Source organism: Simochromis diagramma, unplaced genomic scaffold (assembly GCF_900408965.1).
Source record: "Simochromis diagramma unplaced genomic scaffold, fSimDia1.1 OVJJ01000325.1, whole genome shotgun sequence".
NCBI lineage: Eukaryota > Metazoa > Chordata > Actinopteri > Cichliformes > Cichlidae > Simochromis > Simochromis diagramma.
The window spans coordinates 680936-700127 of record NW_024387291.1 but is presented as its reverse complement, the minus strand read 5'-3'; the positions used below and the strand labels follow the sequence as shown (position 1 = coordinate 700127).

The 19192-nt window shown below is 40.4% G+C and overlaps 1 protein-coding gene across 4 annotated transcripts; it reads left to right on the top strand.

Moving 5' to 3' along the window:
- The first annotated feature begins 1157 nt into the window (after positions 1 to 1157).
- gtpbp1l (GTP binding protein 1, like) lies at positions 1158 to 17483 on the top strand. Of its 4 annotated transcripts, none has more exons than XM_040003944.1 (15): positions 1158 to 1277; positions 1569 to 1759; positions 2266 to 2377; positions 4888 to 5068; positions 7749 to 7932; positions 8265 to 8429; positions 8553 to 8676; positions 9265 to 9379; positions 10116 to 10260; positions 12346 to 12528; positions 12864 to 12999; positions 13131 to 13309; positions 13423 to 13569; positions 14338 to 14388; positions 15148 to 17483. In XM_040003944.1, exons 2-15 carry the CDS (start codon positions 1571 to 1573, stop codon positions 15253 to 15255), a joined length of 2019 nt encoding a protein of 672 aa, XP_039859878.1. In that variant the 5' UTR covers positions 1158 to 1277; positions 1569 to 1570; the 3' UTR covers positions 15256 to 17483. The 4 variants fall into 4 exon arrangements, with proteins under 4 accessions (XP_039859878.1, XP_039859881.1, XP_039859880.1 ...); XM_040003946.1 differs by lacking the exon at positions 1158 to 1277 and adding an exon at positions 1297 to 1425; XM_040003947.1 differs by lacking the exon at positions 14338 to 14388.
- Positions 17484 to 19192: the final 1709 nt, after the last annotated feature.

Genomic DNA, 19192 nt, shown 5'->3' with positions numbered 1-19192 from the left:
GTTATCCAGAGCACCGAACCCAACCCCCACCCCTTTTCCCACCTCGATTACCGCCATGTGCCCCCTTTACATTTCTGTCAGCTTGCAGCAGATTGGTGACACTGACAAATTCTAAGTTTTCAAACGAAATAAATAAAACCCTTCTCCCCCGTCCCTCTTCTCAGCTGTTTCTCTTTTCCTCTTTCTTTCTCCCCTTCTTTCCCCCAGTCAAGTCTGTCCCGTATTCAGTAAGTGAAAATAAAATAAACAATAAAAGGTGAATCAAATGGACCATTACGGCAAGGCTGGGATGGTCAATTTGGTAAAGTAAATCCGTTGGGCATCTTTCTTTGCCTTTAGACAACAATTCTGATGGCAAAAGAGCCAAACGGGACAGGCAAAAAAATAAATAAATAAATAAAATAAAATAAAATAAATAAAAGCCTTTCTTTATTTAGAGCGCATATAATTAGAGCGCATAACACGAGCGAATAGGATGCATGATGACTTTAACTACTTTATTAAATATCTGTATATTTATTGACAGCTGTATACTTTTTTTTACCCTCTTTTGAACTGCTTGTTGACACAAGATTATGTGGACTCACTGAATGTCCCCACACCAGACTCTCAGTACCTGCTTGAGCTCATCAGACACAGACACTGGGGAGAGTCTGTGTTAATAGTGGATGTGTGAGTATCTTTAGCAGTAATTCTGTACAAATGACCAACTTTCAAATCTGTTTTAATCTCCATGATTTGGATGTCCACTGTTGCTCAGTGCTCATGTTTTTGTTGTTGTTTTAGAGGTGATGACTTTTCTGAAAACATCCTTCAGGCCACGAATAAAGACTAAAACTACAACTGAAACTAACAGAAACCGAACTAAAATGAAACAAATAACTGTATTGTACAAATTTGAAATTACAACACGAAATCAACTCTGGACCATACTCTGCATATTTTGCCTTTTATAATCGATTTCCATGCATGTTTATAGGACTGCATAACTGATTTAACAAATCAGAACATTTTCTTAATACACACAAATTACACGCTTTTTATTTATTATGCATATTATGTTATAGTCAGAGCGTGTGTGTTGATGGCTATGCATGTCAAAGTAGGTCACTAAAGGCGACAAGTTCATGTACGCCAACAGTGGGCGGGGCTACCTATAGTGTAGCCAATCCCTTTTGTTTATTTTTTGATGGGCGTGCCATACAGTCAGTGCCAAGCTAACGAAGCCAACTAGAGTAAACAACTAAGTTAGCCTATCAGCTAGCTAGCAACTTCTGGTATGCCTTCGTTTCTTAAGAGAATGTATTATATAATTCATCTTCATCAACAGTTTAAACGTATAAAAGTATGAACATGTAGTCGTCACCTCGCAGCTGTGTCGATTTATTAAAACCTCGTTTTCCCTGGTTAAGAGTGTTAAATGTTGTATGTTCGATGTTTGGTTAGCATTTACTAGCTGGCTCTATTAACCAGCCTAACTTTCTATCATTGCTAATGGCTAAATGTTAGCCATTGAAGCCAGACACATAATTTAGTTGTTTTATTTGCTATTTTCATACTTTTTCTAGAAATGGCGTCGTTAACGGCGACAGAACCAGCGTTACACCCAGGTACAGCGCCAGCAGCAGAGTCTATAGTGCCTGCTTGTATGTTTGCACCGGACCGGGGGTGTGCCGAGGATCAGTCCGGTGGAGAGGGCTTTGAAGACGGCGAGGATACAAATGGAGAGCCCGCGGATCATTTAGACTTAAGTAGCAAGGTGGGCCTCATTGTTAATTGCGCGTTGAGTCGTTACGTTTTAATACATTCCGACTGAGCAGATTGTTCATTGGTTTTCTATATTGTCACTGTGTGAATGAGTGCCACGTAGTATGCCATAATAACTTTACAGGTGCTTAAAAGTTGTACACGGGGCATTTAATGCTTGCTGTGCATCCCAGAGAAAGTGACACGTACAGTATTTTTGCACCATATCTAACTGTATCCAGCTGGCAGCATACTAGACATGTAACATAACTACTGTATATGCAAACTTTGCAGTTCTTTTTGTATTGTTGAATGGAGCATCCTAAATAGTCAGACTGAACCAAAACAAAACACCAACAAAACTTTATTGTGTAAAATTGTTTTTATAAAATGCTGACTACTTGTTGCGGTAGTGACTTGCTGTATGTGCACTCACAGAAGACTTGTTTAACGGTGTTTGCCCTGTCTGACCTTTGCAAATGTTCAGCTATTATCTCATTTACTGTCTCTACCTTTCAGCTGGTCCTTGTGAGTCCAACAGGGGAGCAATATGATTCATTACTGAGACATTTGAGGGAGCGGATAGATGAGGGCTGCGGAGAGACAATCTATGTGGTTGGGATGGGCTCAGGTAAGAGTTAGCAACTTCCAGTGAACTTCAGTAATGTATAGTAATTTTAAAATAGGATAATGTGGCAAGAAAACACACACACACACACACACACACACACACACACAAAAGACAAGAAAAAAGGATGACAGTGTTTGAGCAATAAAGGAATACAGAATTAAAACATAATATGCAGTGTTTTTTTTAAATAAAAGTCTTTTTTTTAATTCAAAATAATGTATTAGCAGTTGGAAACTGTATGTTGTTATTGAATGAGAGGAAATATTTATTTAGGGCTAAAAGTCTGAGATTATCTAAGGCAAGAAAGCTGTGTTTTCAGTCATCTGGTGTGTGTATGTTCAGGATATCCCGTAGGTGGCACCACAGACTTTTAGCAGGCACATTGTTTTTAGACTAGGCTGAAATCTGTAAAGCAAAGGAAAAAATTGTACAGCTATATCATGTCAGTGCCTGACTTCTAAAATAAAGGTTCATTATTCAAAAACATAAATTCAAACATGTGGCTGTGGGGTATAACACATATTGCTTCATAGCCATAGTAATTGTTAGGGAAAAGTAATTTTATTGGTATTTTTCAGTCACTGTTGTGTTGTAGCTGTGTCATCACTTCTGGGCCTCCCAAACAGCTAATCCCATTTGTTTGCTGTTCATTCTAAAGCTCTACACACAAACGCAGCAGGCCTTTTTGTGCTATTTTCTGACTGTTAAAGCAACTGTCTGACCCAGAGCACACATAAGGGCATGTCCCTTTATCCTCGGTCAGCACAGGCACTGTCAGTAGTGCAGTGGTACAGACAGAATATCAGCACCAAAGGCTGTCTGACGAGTCAGACAAAAACTAACAGACTTTCTAATGTGACTGGCTGTAGGGCTGCTCAATTAATCGAATTTTAATCAAAATTACGATCTGGGCTTTCAACGATCATTAAAAATGACCAAGCCGATTATTAGCACCTCCCTCGTGCTTTACTCTTGTGCTGCTCTGTGTGGTAAATCGAGAGCACCTCTCTGCGTTTCAAACACGCGTCACAACAATTAATAGGACCTGAGGGAACCTCGGAAAGCTAAGCAAAAGTTATTTGGAGAGGAGAGTGACTGCTGAAGAAAGAATGCCGTTGGTTGAAAAGAGAGGTAAAACGACCTCAGTGGTGTGGAAACATTATGGATTCGTGGAGTCAGACGTGGATCAAGTGGACATAGTGTGTAAACTTTGTTAATAAACACTACAAATTCATTCAATCATCTAAAGACCGCTCACAAAGTGACACAAAGTGAAGGAGCAGCAACTTTAGTTGGCATACATTAATGTCAGTTTGATGCAATTGTGCATTGTGTGGCTACACAGATTGTCTTGATGTTTGGTTATTTGTATGCATTAATATTATGCAGTATTTTGAAGTTCACTAAACAGATGTTTACATTTTTCATTTATTTTTTATATTGCAAACATTTGCACTGTCATCAGTATTTGCACACTACAGTATTTCATATTATTTTTGACAATCTTTAAAGCCATTATTCAATACATTGTTATTGTTAAATAAATATCGTCAAATAATCGAGATCTCAATTTCAGTGAAAATAATCATGATTATCATTTTTGCCATAATCGAGCAGCCTTAACTGGCTGTGTTTCTTTTTGTCAGTCAATCACAAGCTTTTTTGTTGTTATTGTTATTTATGTGTGCCAGTTCTACTTGTAAAGCAACTGGCAGCAACCAATGGATTAATACATTTCTTTACCCGTTAAGTGGATGAATACTGTGGGTTTCTTTGAAAATTTAGAGTAATCTACATATATACAGCCTTTAGAAAATAAAGTCTACAATCCACCTTCTCTTAAAAGTTGTCTGAAGCTGACTGCTGGTGATTTGTTCATTTTGAAAATTGCTCTGGTCTCAGTAATTTAAATGTTCTCGTCTCTTTAATAATAATAATAATGGATTGGATTTATATAGCGCTTTTCAAGGCACCCAAAGCGCTTTACAATGCCACTATTCATTCACTCTCACATTCACACACTGGTGGAGGCAAACTACAGTTGTAGCCACAGCTGCCCTGGGGCAGACTGACAGAAGCGAGGCTGCCATATCGCGCCATCGGCCCCTCTGGCCAACACCAGTAGGCAAGTAGGGTAAAGTGTCTTGCCCAAGGACACAACGACCAGGACAGAGAGCCCAGGGATCGAACCGGCGACCTTCCGGTTACAGATGCGATTCCCAACCCCCTGAGCCACGGTCGCCCACACCTACTCCCATCTTTCTTTTAAAAACCACCTGTTTTTCCCTCTTTCATTCTTCTGTGTGGTCTTTGTCCTCCCAGTCACCACCCTCTCATATTACATGTTACTAACATTCCTGTATTGCCCAGTTAGCAGTGAAGATGCCAATTTTCCAAGGGTGTGGCTTCACATTACTGCTGAAATTGCTTTTTCTAAAAACATCCATTAAATTGGTCCCTCACTGTCCTGCATGAGAGTGACTTCTTCCTTTGTCATATGCTTCGTTTAGATGGAGGTGATTATGGTCTGGATGAAAAGGACATGGAGGCGTCGGTAGCCACCGTGCGGTCGCTGTGTGAACAGATTGAGGCTGACTTAATCATGCTAAGAGAAAGGACAGACGCTGGAGGAAAGATTCGAGACTACCTCATCCGTCGACGCGTGGGCGAGCAGGATTTCCTAGAAGTCAGGTAAAAAATATGAGGAGAGGTTCTGGGGTGTAGGCAAAAGAATCATTAGAAAATGTACCTGCATTGTTAAGTTGTTAATGTGACTGTTGGGTTTGGCTATTATTGAATGCCAGGTTATATGACAATATGACTCAAACATATTCTGTTGCATAAATGAGTTTTGATGTATCACTGGGTTCAGAAAGCTACAGAAATGGCTCTTTGGCCAGCACTGCAGAAGAGGTTTATAGGCAGATTTAAAGCACAGGTTCCTGTTGTTGTGATAGTTGTTTCCACCAGGAAGAAGTATGTAATCAAACTAATGCACCTGTCTAACATTGCTTCATTTTTTTTAAAATAGTGTTTTGAACGAATCAAATAAGAATTTGCGCTTCCGACAAGTCAGCAAAAAGCTTCTCTCCCAGATGTTCACAATAGCAGAATAAGATGCAGTAAAAGACAAAACTGACAACCAGACTCAAATTTATAAGAATGAAATGCATCGAAACTCAATTCACCCTTAATTAGATTTTATTCTTTTTTTTTTTTTATTACATACCTTTATGTTTGTCTCTTTTTTTGTAATTACAGAAACCTCTTAGAAAAGGAAACTTACAGTCTGGCTCACACTTATGGGCTGAATTTTTTAAATTCTCCGTGATTACTTTTTTAGCTGCTCTTTGCTGCAGGACTTTTGTTGATCTACATTTCACATCTCTCTGCTCTGTTGAATTCAGGTCAAGGGACATGTTGGTAAAATCCTTTCCAGCTAAGCTTTTTAAGCTTGGGAGTTCAATCTGTATTTAGATATTTAGTCTTTGCCACATGTAAACTTCATTAGGCCGGCTCACCAGTAATTTTGTGAGTCATTTAAGAATTGTTATGTTTATGAATCTGAAAAAAAAAATCACCATGCGTTATTGATTTACTCATGGACTCATGACATAGACAGTCACCCTGCTCTCATTTTAAAAGTTCAGTTGCTGTTGATCTTCCTGACACCTCTGTCCCCTTGGCTGAGTCACTGGCCATGTTGTTGTGGTGATCCTCTGTCATTCACCTGCTTCCCTAAAAAGCCTGTCCAACTGCTTCAACTCCACTGTGACCAGAACCTTCAGAATGTGGAAACCTGTTGTCTCACAGACGGCAGAGCAACGTAAGAACAACTGGCACAACCTGTAGCTCAAAACAGAGGAAGTTCATTCACAGGATGAGGCTCACTGGAGAAGTAATAGATGATATGGGTCTGTTATCAAAGCGGCTGGTAAATAAAATAATGGTACAGGAGTAATAGCTGAAATCTGCAGCTCATGTGCTTATATACGTTATAAACCCTAGCAAATGTGCAGAAACCAAATGTAAACCCAAAACGGTGCATGCATCAAATGCATTCTTCTAAACCTTCTGCAGTCTCCAGCTCCATTATCAGCTCACCACCAGCCCAATGTTTCACAGTCAGCACTGGACAGTCACTGCAGCAGACCTGATCAGCTTCACATCAGACATGCTGGGCTCTATCTCATCCACACTAGTAATCTTAGTCATATTGGCCGAACCACCTGCTCCCATGTGTGATCTTGCAGTTGTGTGAGCAGAGTTTTTCCTTTGGCAGCGTCCACACAGGCTTACTTTGTGCATTATCTTTCACACTGCCTTAGCACAGATAACCCTTGTGTCAGAATCACGTACTTGTCTGTGTCTCAGAGCAAGGCAGGAAAGAGGAGTCATTTTTTGATGGCAGTCACTTTCTTTCTGAACCTTCATAGAAAAGTTGTATACTGTTGCATTAGACAAAGCCAAGAACCAAAGGCCCAGCTGTGAGAATGCTGTGATGGTCTTTTATAGCTTTGCTCATGCAAGTTAACCCAATTTGAAAATGAATTGCACACTGCACCTGTTTTATGCTGAACTTCGTATTGTTGATGTCTGTGTCAATATTGTATAGCTTGGTTCCATTTGTCCCTGTTTATAGAGCAGCAATAAACCAGAAAACAAATACGCTGGCCTGTTTGTGACAGGTGATGATTTATTATAGCACAGGCCCGTTTGTACTTGATGTTGCTGCTGGGAGTGTTTATTTACTTTTGGCATGTCTTTTCTTATTGTGCGTCATTTGGGTTTCATTTATGTTCGATTGAATTTGGAAGGTTGAAAATTATCTCGTCCTGCATTTGACATAATTTTCCCTTTATTTATTTTGTATGTTGAGCCGAGGATACTTGTTTACTTCCAACTTGTTATAATCAAGCGCACAAGAACAGAAATGGACAACACCATTAGTGAAAAAGAAATAAAATATAGATGTAGGTCTTGAGCTGGATTTCCTTTTTAGACTCAATAAAATACCCGGCAGTCTCCATCAGTTTTATTTTTAGAAATGAAGATTGAGAACCTTCATATACTCAATGGGAGGGTTTAGAGGTGGTAGAAAGATTTGTAATGACTTGGCTGTAAAATTGTCCAAAGTGTTGGTGAGGGAGTCCACAAAGTCAGCCGCACGCCAGGCAGATCAGCTGATCTCTCAGTGCCAGGCCACGCCTCAGCTGACTGGCTCTCTCATATAGGGCTCACTGCTTTAAGCTCCTTTAGCCTCCAACACTGTAAAGGGTCCTGACTGAAGTAACAGCTCTGCATACACTCCCCTGTACTGAAACTTGTGTTATTCACTCTGTTTTTTTCTTTTCTGTTATCTTTTCTCTAGAGTGGCTGTTGTTGGAAATGTAGACGCTGGAAAGAGCACCCTGCTGGGAGTGTTAACCCATGGTGAGCTGGATAATGGCAGAGGTTTCGCTCGCCAGAAGCTCTTCCGGCACAAACATGAGATGGAGAGTGGGAGGACCAGCAGTGTGGGCAACGATATCCTGGGCTTTGATCAGGAAGGACAGGTGAGCTGCTGTCAGTTGTGAATGGGCAAAATCACTGGAGAAATGCATTTCTGTAGTGATTTTTCCTTATTTTTTGCATTTATTTAAAAGTTTTTGAGTACCAAATATCAAAAAAACAGTGCTCAGTGAAAGACTATTCAGATGGTAATTTTTCTTGTTAGCTTTATGGATTTATGTGAAATTATAATTGTGAAAGGTTTGATCACATTTAATTAACAGCATGTATTTTTCCTGCAGGAACATTTTTAAGCTTTCTTTCAAAGTTTCATCCTACTGTTTTTTCTCACATCCATTATAAGTAGGTTTTCTTTTCTGTCTGCTCGCTTCTTTAGGTGGTAAACAAGCCAGACAGCCATGGCGGGGGTTTAGACTGGACCAAGATCTGTGAGAAATCCTCCAAAGTCATCACCTTTATTGATTTAGCTGGGCACGAGAAGTACCTGAAGACCACAGTCTTTGGCATGACGGGACACCTGCCTGATTTCTGCATGCTCATGGTGAGAGAGATTGAAAGTTTATATTTAACTATTTCCTGGCAAATCCTTTGTTACTTTTTTGTTCCTGTTTCTGCCCTCACATATTTAACCACTCATCTCTGTGTTTCTTGTCTCTCCATGTAGGTTGGCAGCAATGCTGGCATTGTTGGCATGACCAAAGAGCACCTGGGTCTAGCGCTGGCCCTAAACGTACCTGTGTTTGTTGTGGTTACCAAGATAGACATGTGCCCAGCTAACATCCTGCAAGGTAAATCCACTATCTCCAGCACAGCTGTATAACTGCTCTGTTCTACATCTTTAGGTCCCAGTTTCTTAACTTCATGCTCAGTGTGAGAGGTTTTGCAAATTCAGCATAATCTCCATTCCCACAGCAATGTTTACAGCAACACAGCCATACCAAAGACCACCATTGTGTTGTTAAAGGCAGTAAATACTTTCACGCTTCATGGCTCTGCTTTAATTATGTTAAGGTAGGAAACTGGGCTCTAACTCAAAAAAAGCCTCTTTGGGAAGAAAATGAATAATATAAAGTAAATCGCTAGAACGCTTTTAAAGTGAAGCAAACTGAGAGAGAAGTTTACAAAAACAATAAACTACTGGAAGAGCACATAAAGGAAGTGATAGTAATTAAGAAATAATAAAACATGAATAAATATGCTTTTAAAGCAAAAGTAAATTAAAATCAGTCTTTTTTTCCGCTTAAAGCTTACTACTTTCAGTTTCCATCTCTTTAAATATGTCATTTATTTTCACTCTCAGGTTGTTTTGTTCAGATTTTGTCATGAGTGTTGTTTTTAGGTTTAAGAAACTCAGGTTTGCTTGTGTTTGTCTGCAGAGACACTAAAATTATTACAGAGGTTATTAAAGTCACCAGGCTGCAGGAAAATCCCAGTGTTGGTGCAGAACAAGGATGATGTCATTGTCACAGCCTCTAACTTCAGCTCTGAGAGGTAAGACCAGAGAACAGGTGGGACGATGGGCGTGACTCTGCTGAGAAATAATAACAGAATGGATGACAGTTGATTGACAGCATACTCACACAGTTAGAAATAATGTTTGATCTTTAAAATGTCCCTGCAGAATTAGGATTTTTGAATAAAATGCCAAAGACGTTTAATGAAAGTAAGTAAATAAACACTTACGGAGAACAGGATATCATATGCGCACTCTCCAGTATGCCAAATAAAACCGACTATATCAGCTTGACCCTTAATTTTACTTAATCATACGGTTTCCTGCCAAAAATAAAAGCGTATACATTTTGTCTGTGGGGGCATTGCTGGATGAGTCCTCTTCAGCATGTAATGCTCATATGATCTCAGTGCTTTAACACATAGCTTTTTTCACGTGGGTCATCTTGATTCTGTTTTCAAATCGAACCAATCAGCACACTGGTTTCTGCTTTTTGATTGGCCTCTGGTGTTTGTGTGTATTTATAGCCACGCCTGGGTGGTGCATTTTTATTTTAGGTTTATAAGTCAAGTGGGTATGCTGTTAAACAGCTTTCCCTTGCCTCTTTAATTTTTTCCTAAGATTTAATGTGAGGTCTTCATATGAACATGTAAATATTCATGTGCTAGTTTATCAGTCCCTTTAAGGAATCTGCCATCCAGCCCAGTCAGTTAAACAGAATAGAGGATCTTTTTTTTTCATCATCTCTCTTTTTTTCTCTCTCCTTCTCTCCAGGATGTGTCCAATATTCCAGATCTCAAATGTGACGGGGGAGAACATGGACTTGCTGAAGATGTTCTTGAACCTCCTTTCCTCTCGGACCACCTTTAGCAATGATGAGCCTGCAGAGTTCCAAATAGACGACACATACTCCGTACCTGTAAGAAATAGAGCACACACTCAGTTATACAGCCATGGATGTTCATTTCTTTACAATTAGTGTTTCAGTGCATGAAAAAGTATGCTAGCAAGGGCAACTAGATCAAAGACATTGTAGATAGAGGTAGATTTATTAATGATCTGTGTCAGTATAGTGCCTTTTTTTTTAGGGTTAAAAACTCAAATATGCAATAACAAATTTGAAACTGAAAGGTGTGGACAAAGTTGTTGTTAATGGTGATTTAATGGTGGTCTTATTTTGAGCATGATGTGGCTGTGAGAGTTGCTTCTAGGAGTCTTACATTTTCTGAGTGCCAGTGGGAGATCTTATCAGAATGAGTGTATCGTTGAGGAGTGTAGAAGGGCCAAAGCTGAGACCAAAAGGAGTTGGGTTTCTTTCTGTAGTTCCTGCATGTTTGTATGAGTCCTCAGCCCCAGTGTTAAGAGCCACGCCCTGCATCACCCTGTTTAGTTTCTTTCTGATCAAGCTTTTATTTGCATTTTATTCCTAAGTCCCACCTTTTCAGCCCTGATGTGTTTCTACTCTGTACACTCTTTTTTTTTTACTTTCTTCTCTTTCCCATCAACTCCCCAGTCAGAAGGCTGCTCCTCCCTGAGCCTAGTTCTGCCAAAGGTCACTTCTGTTAAAATGGAGTTCTTCCTTCCCACTGTTGCCAATAGGGATGGGTACCGGTATCTGGTGCCTTGATGGCACCGGTTCTGACATAAACGGTAGTAACCAGACTGAAAAGCAGCGCACATTTCGGTGCTTTTTTTCGGTGCTTTATTTTCCCTGAGATGTCGTACACTTTGGATTCCAGCCAATCATTTTACCTTTGCGAGCGTAGTAGGCGGGCCCAGGTACGTACGTTCTTTTAGAGCAGAGCTACAGATTAAAAACGCCCAAGGCGAAGCGGTCAAAGTCTGGCTGTACTTCACAGCAAAAGATACAAACTCAGCAGCCTGCAACAAGTGCTTTAAGGTGATACTGTGCAGGAGGTAACTCCTCGAATCTGATGAAACACCTGGCGATGTATAGCATTTTGTTAAAAGCCGAGAAATGCACCGTATTTGATAGCTTGCTGCGAGACCTCACACCGAGCACATCTACTGCGGGTGGGTTGCCTGTTATCGGACCCGGAGTTAGCAACATCCCCCAAAAACCCGGAGAGTAGAGTCCTGGCCCCTAGCCCTGCCAGTGTAGCAGAAATGATGACGAGTGATGATGGCAGCAGCAGTCGTTCTTCTCTGCGTGAGTAGCTTAATGTTGTTCGTGTGTAATTTACGTTGAGTAGGCTAACAAAGTTATTAAATTAATGCATGTAAAGTGAACTAGCAAACCTCATCATAGCTACATGCGGCTGTCTTCTTGTTTGATGGCAAATACTCCCTTCACCCTGGCCAAAAAGGCTAAAATGACCAAAGAAAAAGTGGAAAACAGCTAAACATGAGAGGTTTTTGGACAAAGTTGGTGTTTTTTTTTTTTTTCTTCCCCTCATTGATTAAGCACTGCTTCCAGCCAAGAGTGATGCCATAAATCCACTATATCTGCAGAAAAGGCTAACATTGTTATTTTTTTACAAAAAAGCAGCTGAACATGAGAGGTTTTTGGACAAAGTTTGTGTTATTCATTCTTTAAGCACCGGCACCGTTTCAAAAGTACCGGTTTGGTACTGGTATCGGATAAAACCTAAACGATACCCATCCCTAGTTGCCAAGCATTTGCTCATAGGAAGTAATTCGATTGAGTTTTTTTTCTTTTAATGCATAATTTAGACTTCTGCGGTGAATGTTGTTAATTACTTGTGGTCATCTCCTATTTCAGTTTTCAGTGAGGCACAGTAGCAGTCAATTTGATAAATACACAGAAAGGTGAAGGTTTGATAGTAAATAATGTTCTCTGTTCTTCTGTGCTTTCTAGAGAACATTTGCAATACATAGATTTCAGATTCATATGACAGACATGTTTGTAACAAAGCAGCACGTCTCTGAGTATACTGCACTCCACATTAGCTGCCCCAACCTCCAATACTTCACACAGTCCTATCTAACAGAAGAGTCCAAAAGTATCATTTCTCTTTCACAGGGTGTGGGTACAGTAGTTTCAGGCACTACGTTACGTGGATTGATACGACTCAACGACACACTCCTCTTAGGTCCAGACCCCCTCGGCACTTTCATCCCCATCGCAGTTAAATCCATCCACCGCAAGAGGATGCCTGTCAGAGAGGTTCGCGGTGGACAGACCGCATCCTTCGCCCTCAAAAAGGTCTGTGTGGAAATAATTTAGTTGAAACACAGCCATCATGACATATTTGAATTATTTTTACATATCAGTCCAAAAGACAGCATAAAAATAGCTCAAAGATGACTTGGCAAGAAGTTTTGAAAACTTCTGAAGAGGATAATTATTCAGAAACTTTGAGACGTTATATGCATATGAATTAGTTTTCTAACTTTAGAATCAGTTTTGTAATACATGCAAATCCCAAAGAGTGAAAGCAGGTAGTGTTCTGGCTCTAATTCAGTTTTGTCTTAACCAATCCCCCAGCTTCATTTCTTTTTCCTTTGTTCCTGCTGCTTTTTCCCCTCCTGTCTTCTCAGATCAAACGATCATCCATAAGGAAAGGAATGGTGATGGTTTCTCCCAAGCTGATGCCACAGGCCACCTGGGAATTTGAAGCAGAGATTTTGGTGCTTCACCATCCGACCACGATATCCCCGAGATACCAGGCCATGGGTTAGTAAATACAGACACTCACAAGTTTAAATAGCACCGATGGGCATCTGTGTGTCTTAGACTGCCTTTTCTAAAAGAAAAATACTGTCTGGCCAATCGGTAACTGTGCCACTCTCCCTCTGTATCATTAGTCCACTGTGGCAGCATTAGGCAGACAGCCACAATCCTGTCAATGAACAAAGACTGTCTGAGAACTGGGGACAAAGCCACGGTCCATTTTCGCTTCATCAAGACCCCCGAATACCTGCACTGTGACCAGAAGCTGGTGTTCAGGGAAGGACGTACCAAAGCTGTAGGCACCATTACAAAGGTACTGGGGCTTGTGCTTACCTTTCTGGTTCAGTGTAAACTCTTTAATTATCCTATAATTAATGTTATGTGAACACTGGTGTAACAAACACAAGGTTGTGTTTGCAATTTCAGCTTCTCCACTCAGTGAACACCCAGGCAGCTAAGGCCCAGCAGTCCAAATCTCAAGCCAGCAAAAAGAGTTCTAAAGAGGGCACAACCGCTAATGAGGACAGTGGATCAGCAGCACGGCCACCTAGTCCTACCACAGCGCAGCTACCGGTGAGTGAAACAGTGCTCGGGGGAATCCTTATGAGTGCATGTTTTACAGAAAACATAAGAAGTGACAAATTTCATCGGGTTGTTTTATGTGTCCAACAGTTAATTTTCCAGTGCTGAACTTTTGTTTTCCCTTCCGGGCACTAACACTGTCTGTATGCACTTATGACATTTGTCCTTGTGGTCGATCCTGTAATTCACCCTCTGAACACTGAGGTTTTGTTTTATCTGGAGCTGCAGAAATTCTCTTTTGGGTGCTTTCTTGAATTATTTAGCCACAAGCTTCCTGTTGGTCACAGTGACTGTCACTGACTCCCTCTCTGTGGCTGTAGTATTTCACCCTTCAGTTCTTGCCAACCAATTACTGTTGGTTGACACAAAAGTTATCACTACTAGTGCATTAGTGTGGTAATGTCACCACAGACATTAGATTTTCTATTACAGTCAACTTTGTGTTGGAAGACATCTTCTTTCTGCTCTTCACAGTGCTTAAATCTGCTACTTAATGTCTACAACTTTCACATTATTGTTCCATTATTGTACTTTGACTTTCAATCATTTTATTGCCAACTTGCTCTCCTATCCTGTCCATCATCCTGCCTTCATCGTCAGCCACATGTACCTCCACTCACCCCCCTCCTCTGCCCTCTGATCCTCACCCGTCCTCACTGCTGTTTTCGCTCTGCATTCCCGATCCTTCAGTTCTAACACTTTACTCTCTCGCTGTTATCTCTCTTTCTCCTCCCTCCCTGTCTTGGCATGCTGCGTCAGACAGTGGCAGAGGAGGAGGCTCTGTGTCATGATGGCAACAAAGAAAACAAGGTAAAGTTCCTGCAGACTGTGGGAGTGATGATGGCGTCTCCTTAGGTGTGGTTGTTCTGTTCCCTAACCCTCCCCAGGTTCTAAGCAGATGTTTTTTTTTGCATGCATACTCTGCTTTACTGCAGTTCTGCTTTATATTCACAAAATTTTCTCAGTCACACCAGGAAGCTGCTGTACTGCAAGTACAAGTGTTTGCTTACTGAACTGGACCCAAGTGGGATTAAAAGCTGTGGAGGTGCTAGAGGAAGAAAAATGAGCTTTTTCCTTAATTGTTCTTCTATTTTTAACTACACTCATTCTATATTCTCCCTGGTGAACGTACCAATTAGAAAAACATGACTTGTCTCTGTTAGCTTTTTAAATGTTACTTGTTACTAAAATGTTACTAAAATTTTATTTTGTCAGACAGAACATTTGTGCAGTTACAGGGTTTCCTGTGACCCCGTTTAAAAAGAAGTAATTACACTTGTGTTAAATTAAACAAAAAAAGGGGAAAAGGGCCTGTGTTTGTAAGGTGTTTACCCCATCCACTAAAATATCCCGGGCTAAAGTCTGAACTGTTCACTTTCCTTTTTGTTTGTTCCCCTCAGAGAACCTCTAAACTCGTTTTTACCCTCTTAACCTTTTTAAAGGAGTTCCTGTTGCTCTTAAGTGCATCTTAACGGTTTTGGATCAACAAGCTTTACCTGCCGCCTGTGCTTTATTTCAAACCTGATTTCACCTAACAGCTGGCTCACAGTGCTGTCTGTCCATCCACAGCTCAAGTCAGGAGGTGGGGGACGCAGGAGAGGTGGTCAGAGACATCGAGGGAAAGGTGTGAATGCCACGAATACAGCAGTGCCCACAGGAGCAGCGGGCACAGCCTAAAAGCACAAACATGGGTTTCTTCACAGCCCGTCATCATCATCGTCATCATCATCATCTCTTCACAAAGAGGAGGGAGAGTGACTGTGTGGGCCTCTTGCAGGTGTGCAAAGACTGGCCATGTTTCTTCATATAAAAACAAATAAATAATTAGTGAACAGTCTGAATCAAGAGAGTGACATATTTATCAAAAATGATATATATTTTTCTTGTTGGCTGATGAAGGTGATAGTTCTTTTTTAAATTTGTTTTTCCAGGAGGTGTTTATCTCATTTGTTTTTTCCAAGCTTCTAGCAGATGGATCAGTCACTCTCTCTGCTCTCTCCTGCCTCTTATGTTTTTTGTTTCCCCCCCTCGGTCAGCCTGCTTTTTCCTTATTCTACATTTCCTTGTGTTCTGTCATTAATGGGACTTTCTGAAGGCACCAGACTTAGAGTCTGCTAACATTGGTCAGTGAAGGAGGAAAATTTCAGTAGTTGAAAATTGTTTTTTAAACTCCTTTTTACTGAAGCCAGCAGTATAAATGTGTATTTGGGATCCATTGAGCTGAAAGGGATTTGATAGTAAGCGGTCAGCTGTAGCTGCTGCTGTGTTAGTTTAAGCTGACCACTGGTTTTGGGGTTTGGCTACAAACTGTTCTCTGGAAACCTACTGATGATGTAAACTCTGTGGTTGTGTTACCCTGAGACTAGTTATGAATGCATCACTTATAATGAAACATCGGCTTGTACACAAAGTGCTCACTTTTTCTAAGAGTCCGTGTTTCAGTTTTTCTAGTTTTTCATGAAGCCAAAAGAGAAAATTTCTGAATCATCCTTTTTTAACGTTGGAGTGTTGAGTGGCGTTTGTCATGGTGTAATGTACTACAAGTGCTTTTTGAACAAGCAAAGCAGGCAGAGGACCTTTGCACAGTTCCACTTTGATCCAGTATATTAAATGAAAAATCCAAAAGCTGATAAAGTCTTGTGCACAAAAACATCCATCAGGTATTTTACTAATTTAAAAAAAACAAACTCTAATGATGTCAAAGCAAACACAGAACATGTTTCAGTAACTGAGGTTTTGCTGCACATTTTGTGTTTGTTCTTCATGTAATTGAGAATTTTCATGTGAAGTCCAAATCAGGTGCAAAGCTTCACAAACAAACGTGGACAATCACCAGATTATGGTACACGTGTGCAAGTCATGTTGCATCCTGCCTTAACCTGACGTATACCCCTAATGACATCAAGCTAAAGTAAGCAACAGTAGACTACACCCTTTTTGTCACAGATGTTTTCCACTGGTTTTTATTAAAGTGGTTTCTCTAGTTGTCTTTATATTGGGAAGGTGACCGTGTTGGCAGTTGTCACAGTTTTGCAGCCCTCTGTTTCTTCTTTGGAGGCATAGATCTCCCCTCACATTAGTATTAACTTAATGTTGATCAGTCTGGTCCGACAGTCCTTGAGCTACCAGCTTTATATGTCTCATAAGCACAATGAACTAAGAGCATTACTACCTTTCTCCCCCTTTAGATTTTACCAACAGTGCATGGATGTTTATCTGAAGAGACTGTTTGTGTGAACAGTTTGTTACATTTTTGGACAGTGACACATTTTTTTTTCTCACTTTTACATCTTTTGAAAACAAGCTGCAATAGTAGAGCAAACCGTTGTGGTTACGCTTTGTTTCAACACCATGACTGCAGCTGTCTTCATAGGTCTTTCTGCCTTCATAGCTGATTCAGGTGATTGACTTAGACACTCCATGATATTGTACCTTTTCACCTTTAAACAGGTTATGCGTTCAGTCGAAGTTATCTTTGTAAAAAAGAGAATGACCTTAGTAACAATTAAAACTGGACCACCAAACTAAAAAAGGTTGTAAAGGTCTGCGATCATCCAGGCAGATGTTCCTACAATAGATTCACTTTGTTCTTTTCGACCACATGTTGTGCCATCTACATTAAACGCCATACTTAAAATCATCTCCAGATCTTCGACAGGCTTCATTTATGAAAACGATAGCCCATGAGTGAATTGTTCAGTCACATTTCAACCTTTGAAGTTAAAGTGAGAGCCTTCATGTTGTTTCCATCTTAACTGTTGTGGTGGCTCGTGGAGGCCGAACGGTGGGAGAGGTGTCACTGTCCAAAAATCTGTATGTGAGACGCAAGTTGTACATGCCGTTTGAATTAAGTGGTGCCAGTTTGTGTTCTAAATCCTTTTAAATAAAGATGTTATTTAACAAAACGTGTTTTAATAATAAATAATTTAAAATAATGTCTTCAAGAACAAGTTTAGGAGGACTCTTTGGTGAAATTCAGAATTATTTTATACTTTGTATGCTCAGAGGTTCTCCGTCCAGAATGTACCTTGCCTGTTACCTTTACCTGACAGGCTCCAGCCCCACCGTGACCCTGAGCTGGAGAAGCGGCCATGGATGGATGGGAGAAATTGCTCAGGGTGAAAGGTTGGACAGCGTCTACACAGCATAATGGATTTTTGGCTTCTATTACACAACCGTAAAGTTTTGTGATGAATTTGGTTACAAATATTACTCTGCTGACAAAAAAGGATCAAAAACATTTTCCCATCTCAGGGATGAACCAGTGCTGTATCTACACACTGTGTCTTATCTTTTGGACACTTTTACCAACAGCCTGTCACAAAAACATAATTTATCTCATTTCTTTAGTCGAATTGACAGAAATTGCCAAATACAGCACGTTTTACATCAACAAGGTGATCCCCAAACAGCCGTTAGCTGAAAACCTGGCACATCTCGCCGTGCCAGTCGGTGTGGCCTCCTTCGGACTACATCACTGTAATGCCACGAAGAAGAATTTGGATATCCATTCAAGTTTGTTTTCAGCAATGTTTGTGTTTATGTCAGCAAGAAAAGAATTAAAAAATGCAGCATGCAAGTGATAATATACCTGCTGTTGGGGTCAAACATTCAGTGGAAGAATATAAAATAAACATTGTGAAATAGGAAACAGACACTGGTGGTGGGTGTATTGTTCTACTGTTCTTCTGTTTACAGTTTTAGAATATTTTAGTGTTTTATGGCAGTCTGAATTTAGGACATTTGTATTTTCATTTGTTGATTATGCTTAATGCTTATACACATTTGTAGCAGGAATGACCCACGCTCAGCAATGTGACTGCAAAGGTTTATTTACAGTGTGCCTTTCAGTGCTGTTGCGTTACCGTCAGCAGCTTTTCGGCTCCTCATTGCGTGGCAGCGCCTTCCTCTCACTGCTCCTGCTATGGTCTCTCCTCCTCTCTGGCCCCAGCGGCTGCACGATTAGTGTTTTCAGCCTCCCCTGAAACCACACCCTTAACCTGCTGCTCCACCCCTCCCCTGCACCTGAGCCACCAAACACAACATGAAAAATGGCTGAACAGTGAATCAGTTTCTTTGGAAATTGATTAATACTTTTTCAGCTCTTTCAGCCAAGTCTGGTTCTGCTGGAGATTTCTTCCTGTTAGAAGGGAGTTTTTCCTTCCCATGGTTGCCAGTTGTTGGGCTTTTCTCTGATTTGTCTGTATTACTGTCTTTACCTTACAGTAAAGTGCCTGGAGAGAACTGTTGTTGTGATTTGATGCTGTATAAATAAAATTGAACTGAATTTTAGAAAAACAAAAGTTGGTGTTTCGATCACCTTCAGTTTGTCACCATAGATAAACCAAAACTGAAGCATTCCATCTTCAAGTCCAGGTTATGTTGGTGAAGGCCCAATTCTACTGTTTATAGCAATTTACACTGCAAGTCACATACATGCATTCATCATTCAGCAGTCATGATATTATCTCACATTCTGTTGTGTAAATTCACTAATTTGAAAATCCACTGCACAGATTATTCTGGTCTCTATTCATGTATTGAGGGAGAAAATCGTTTACTTTCTCCATCAATTTACTTTTCTCATTAGGGTGCTTTTTTTGAGTGGCCTCAC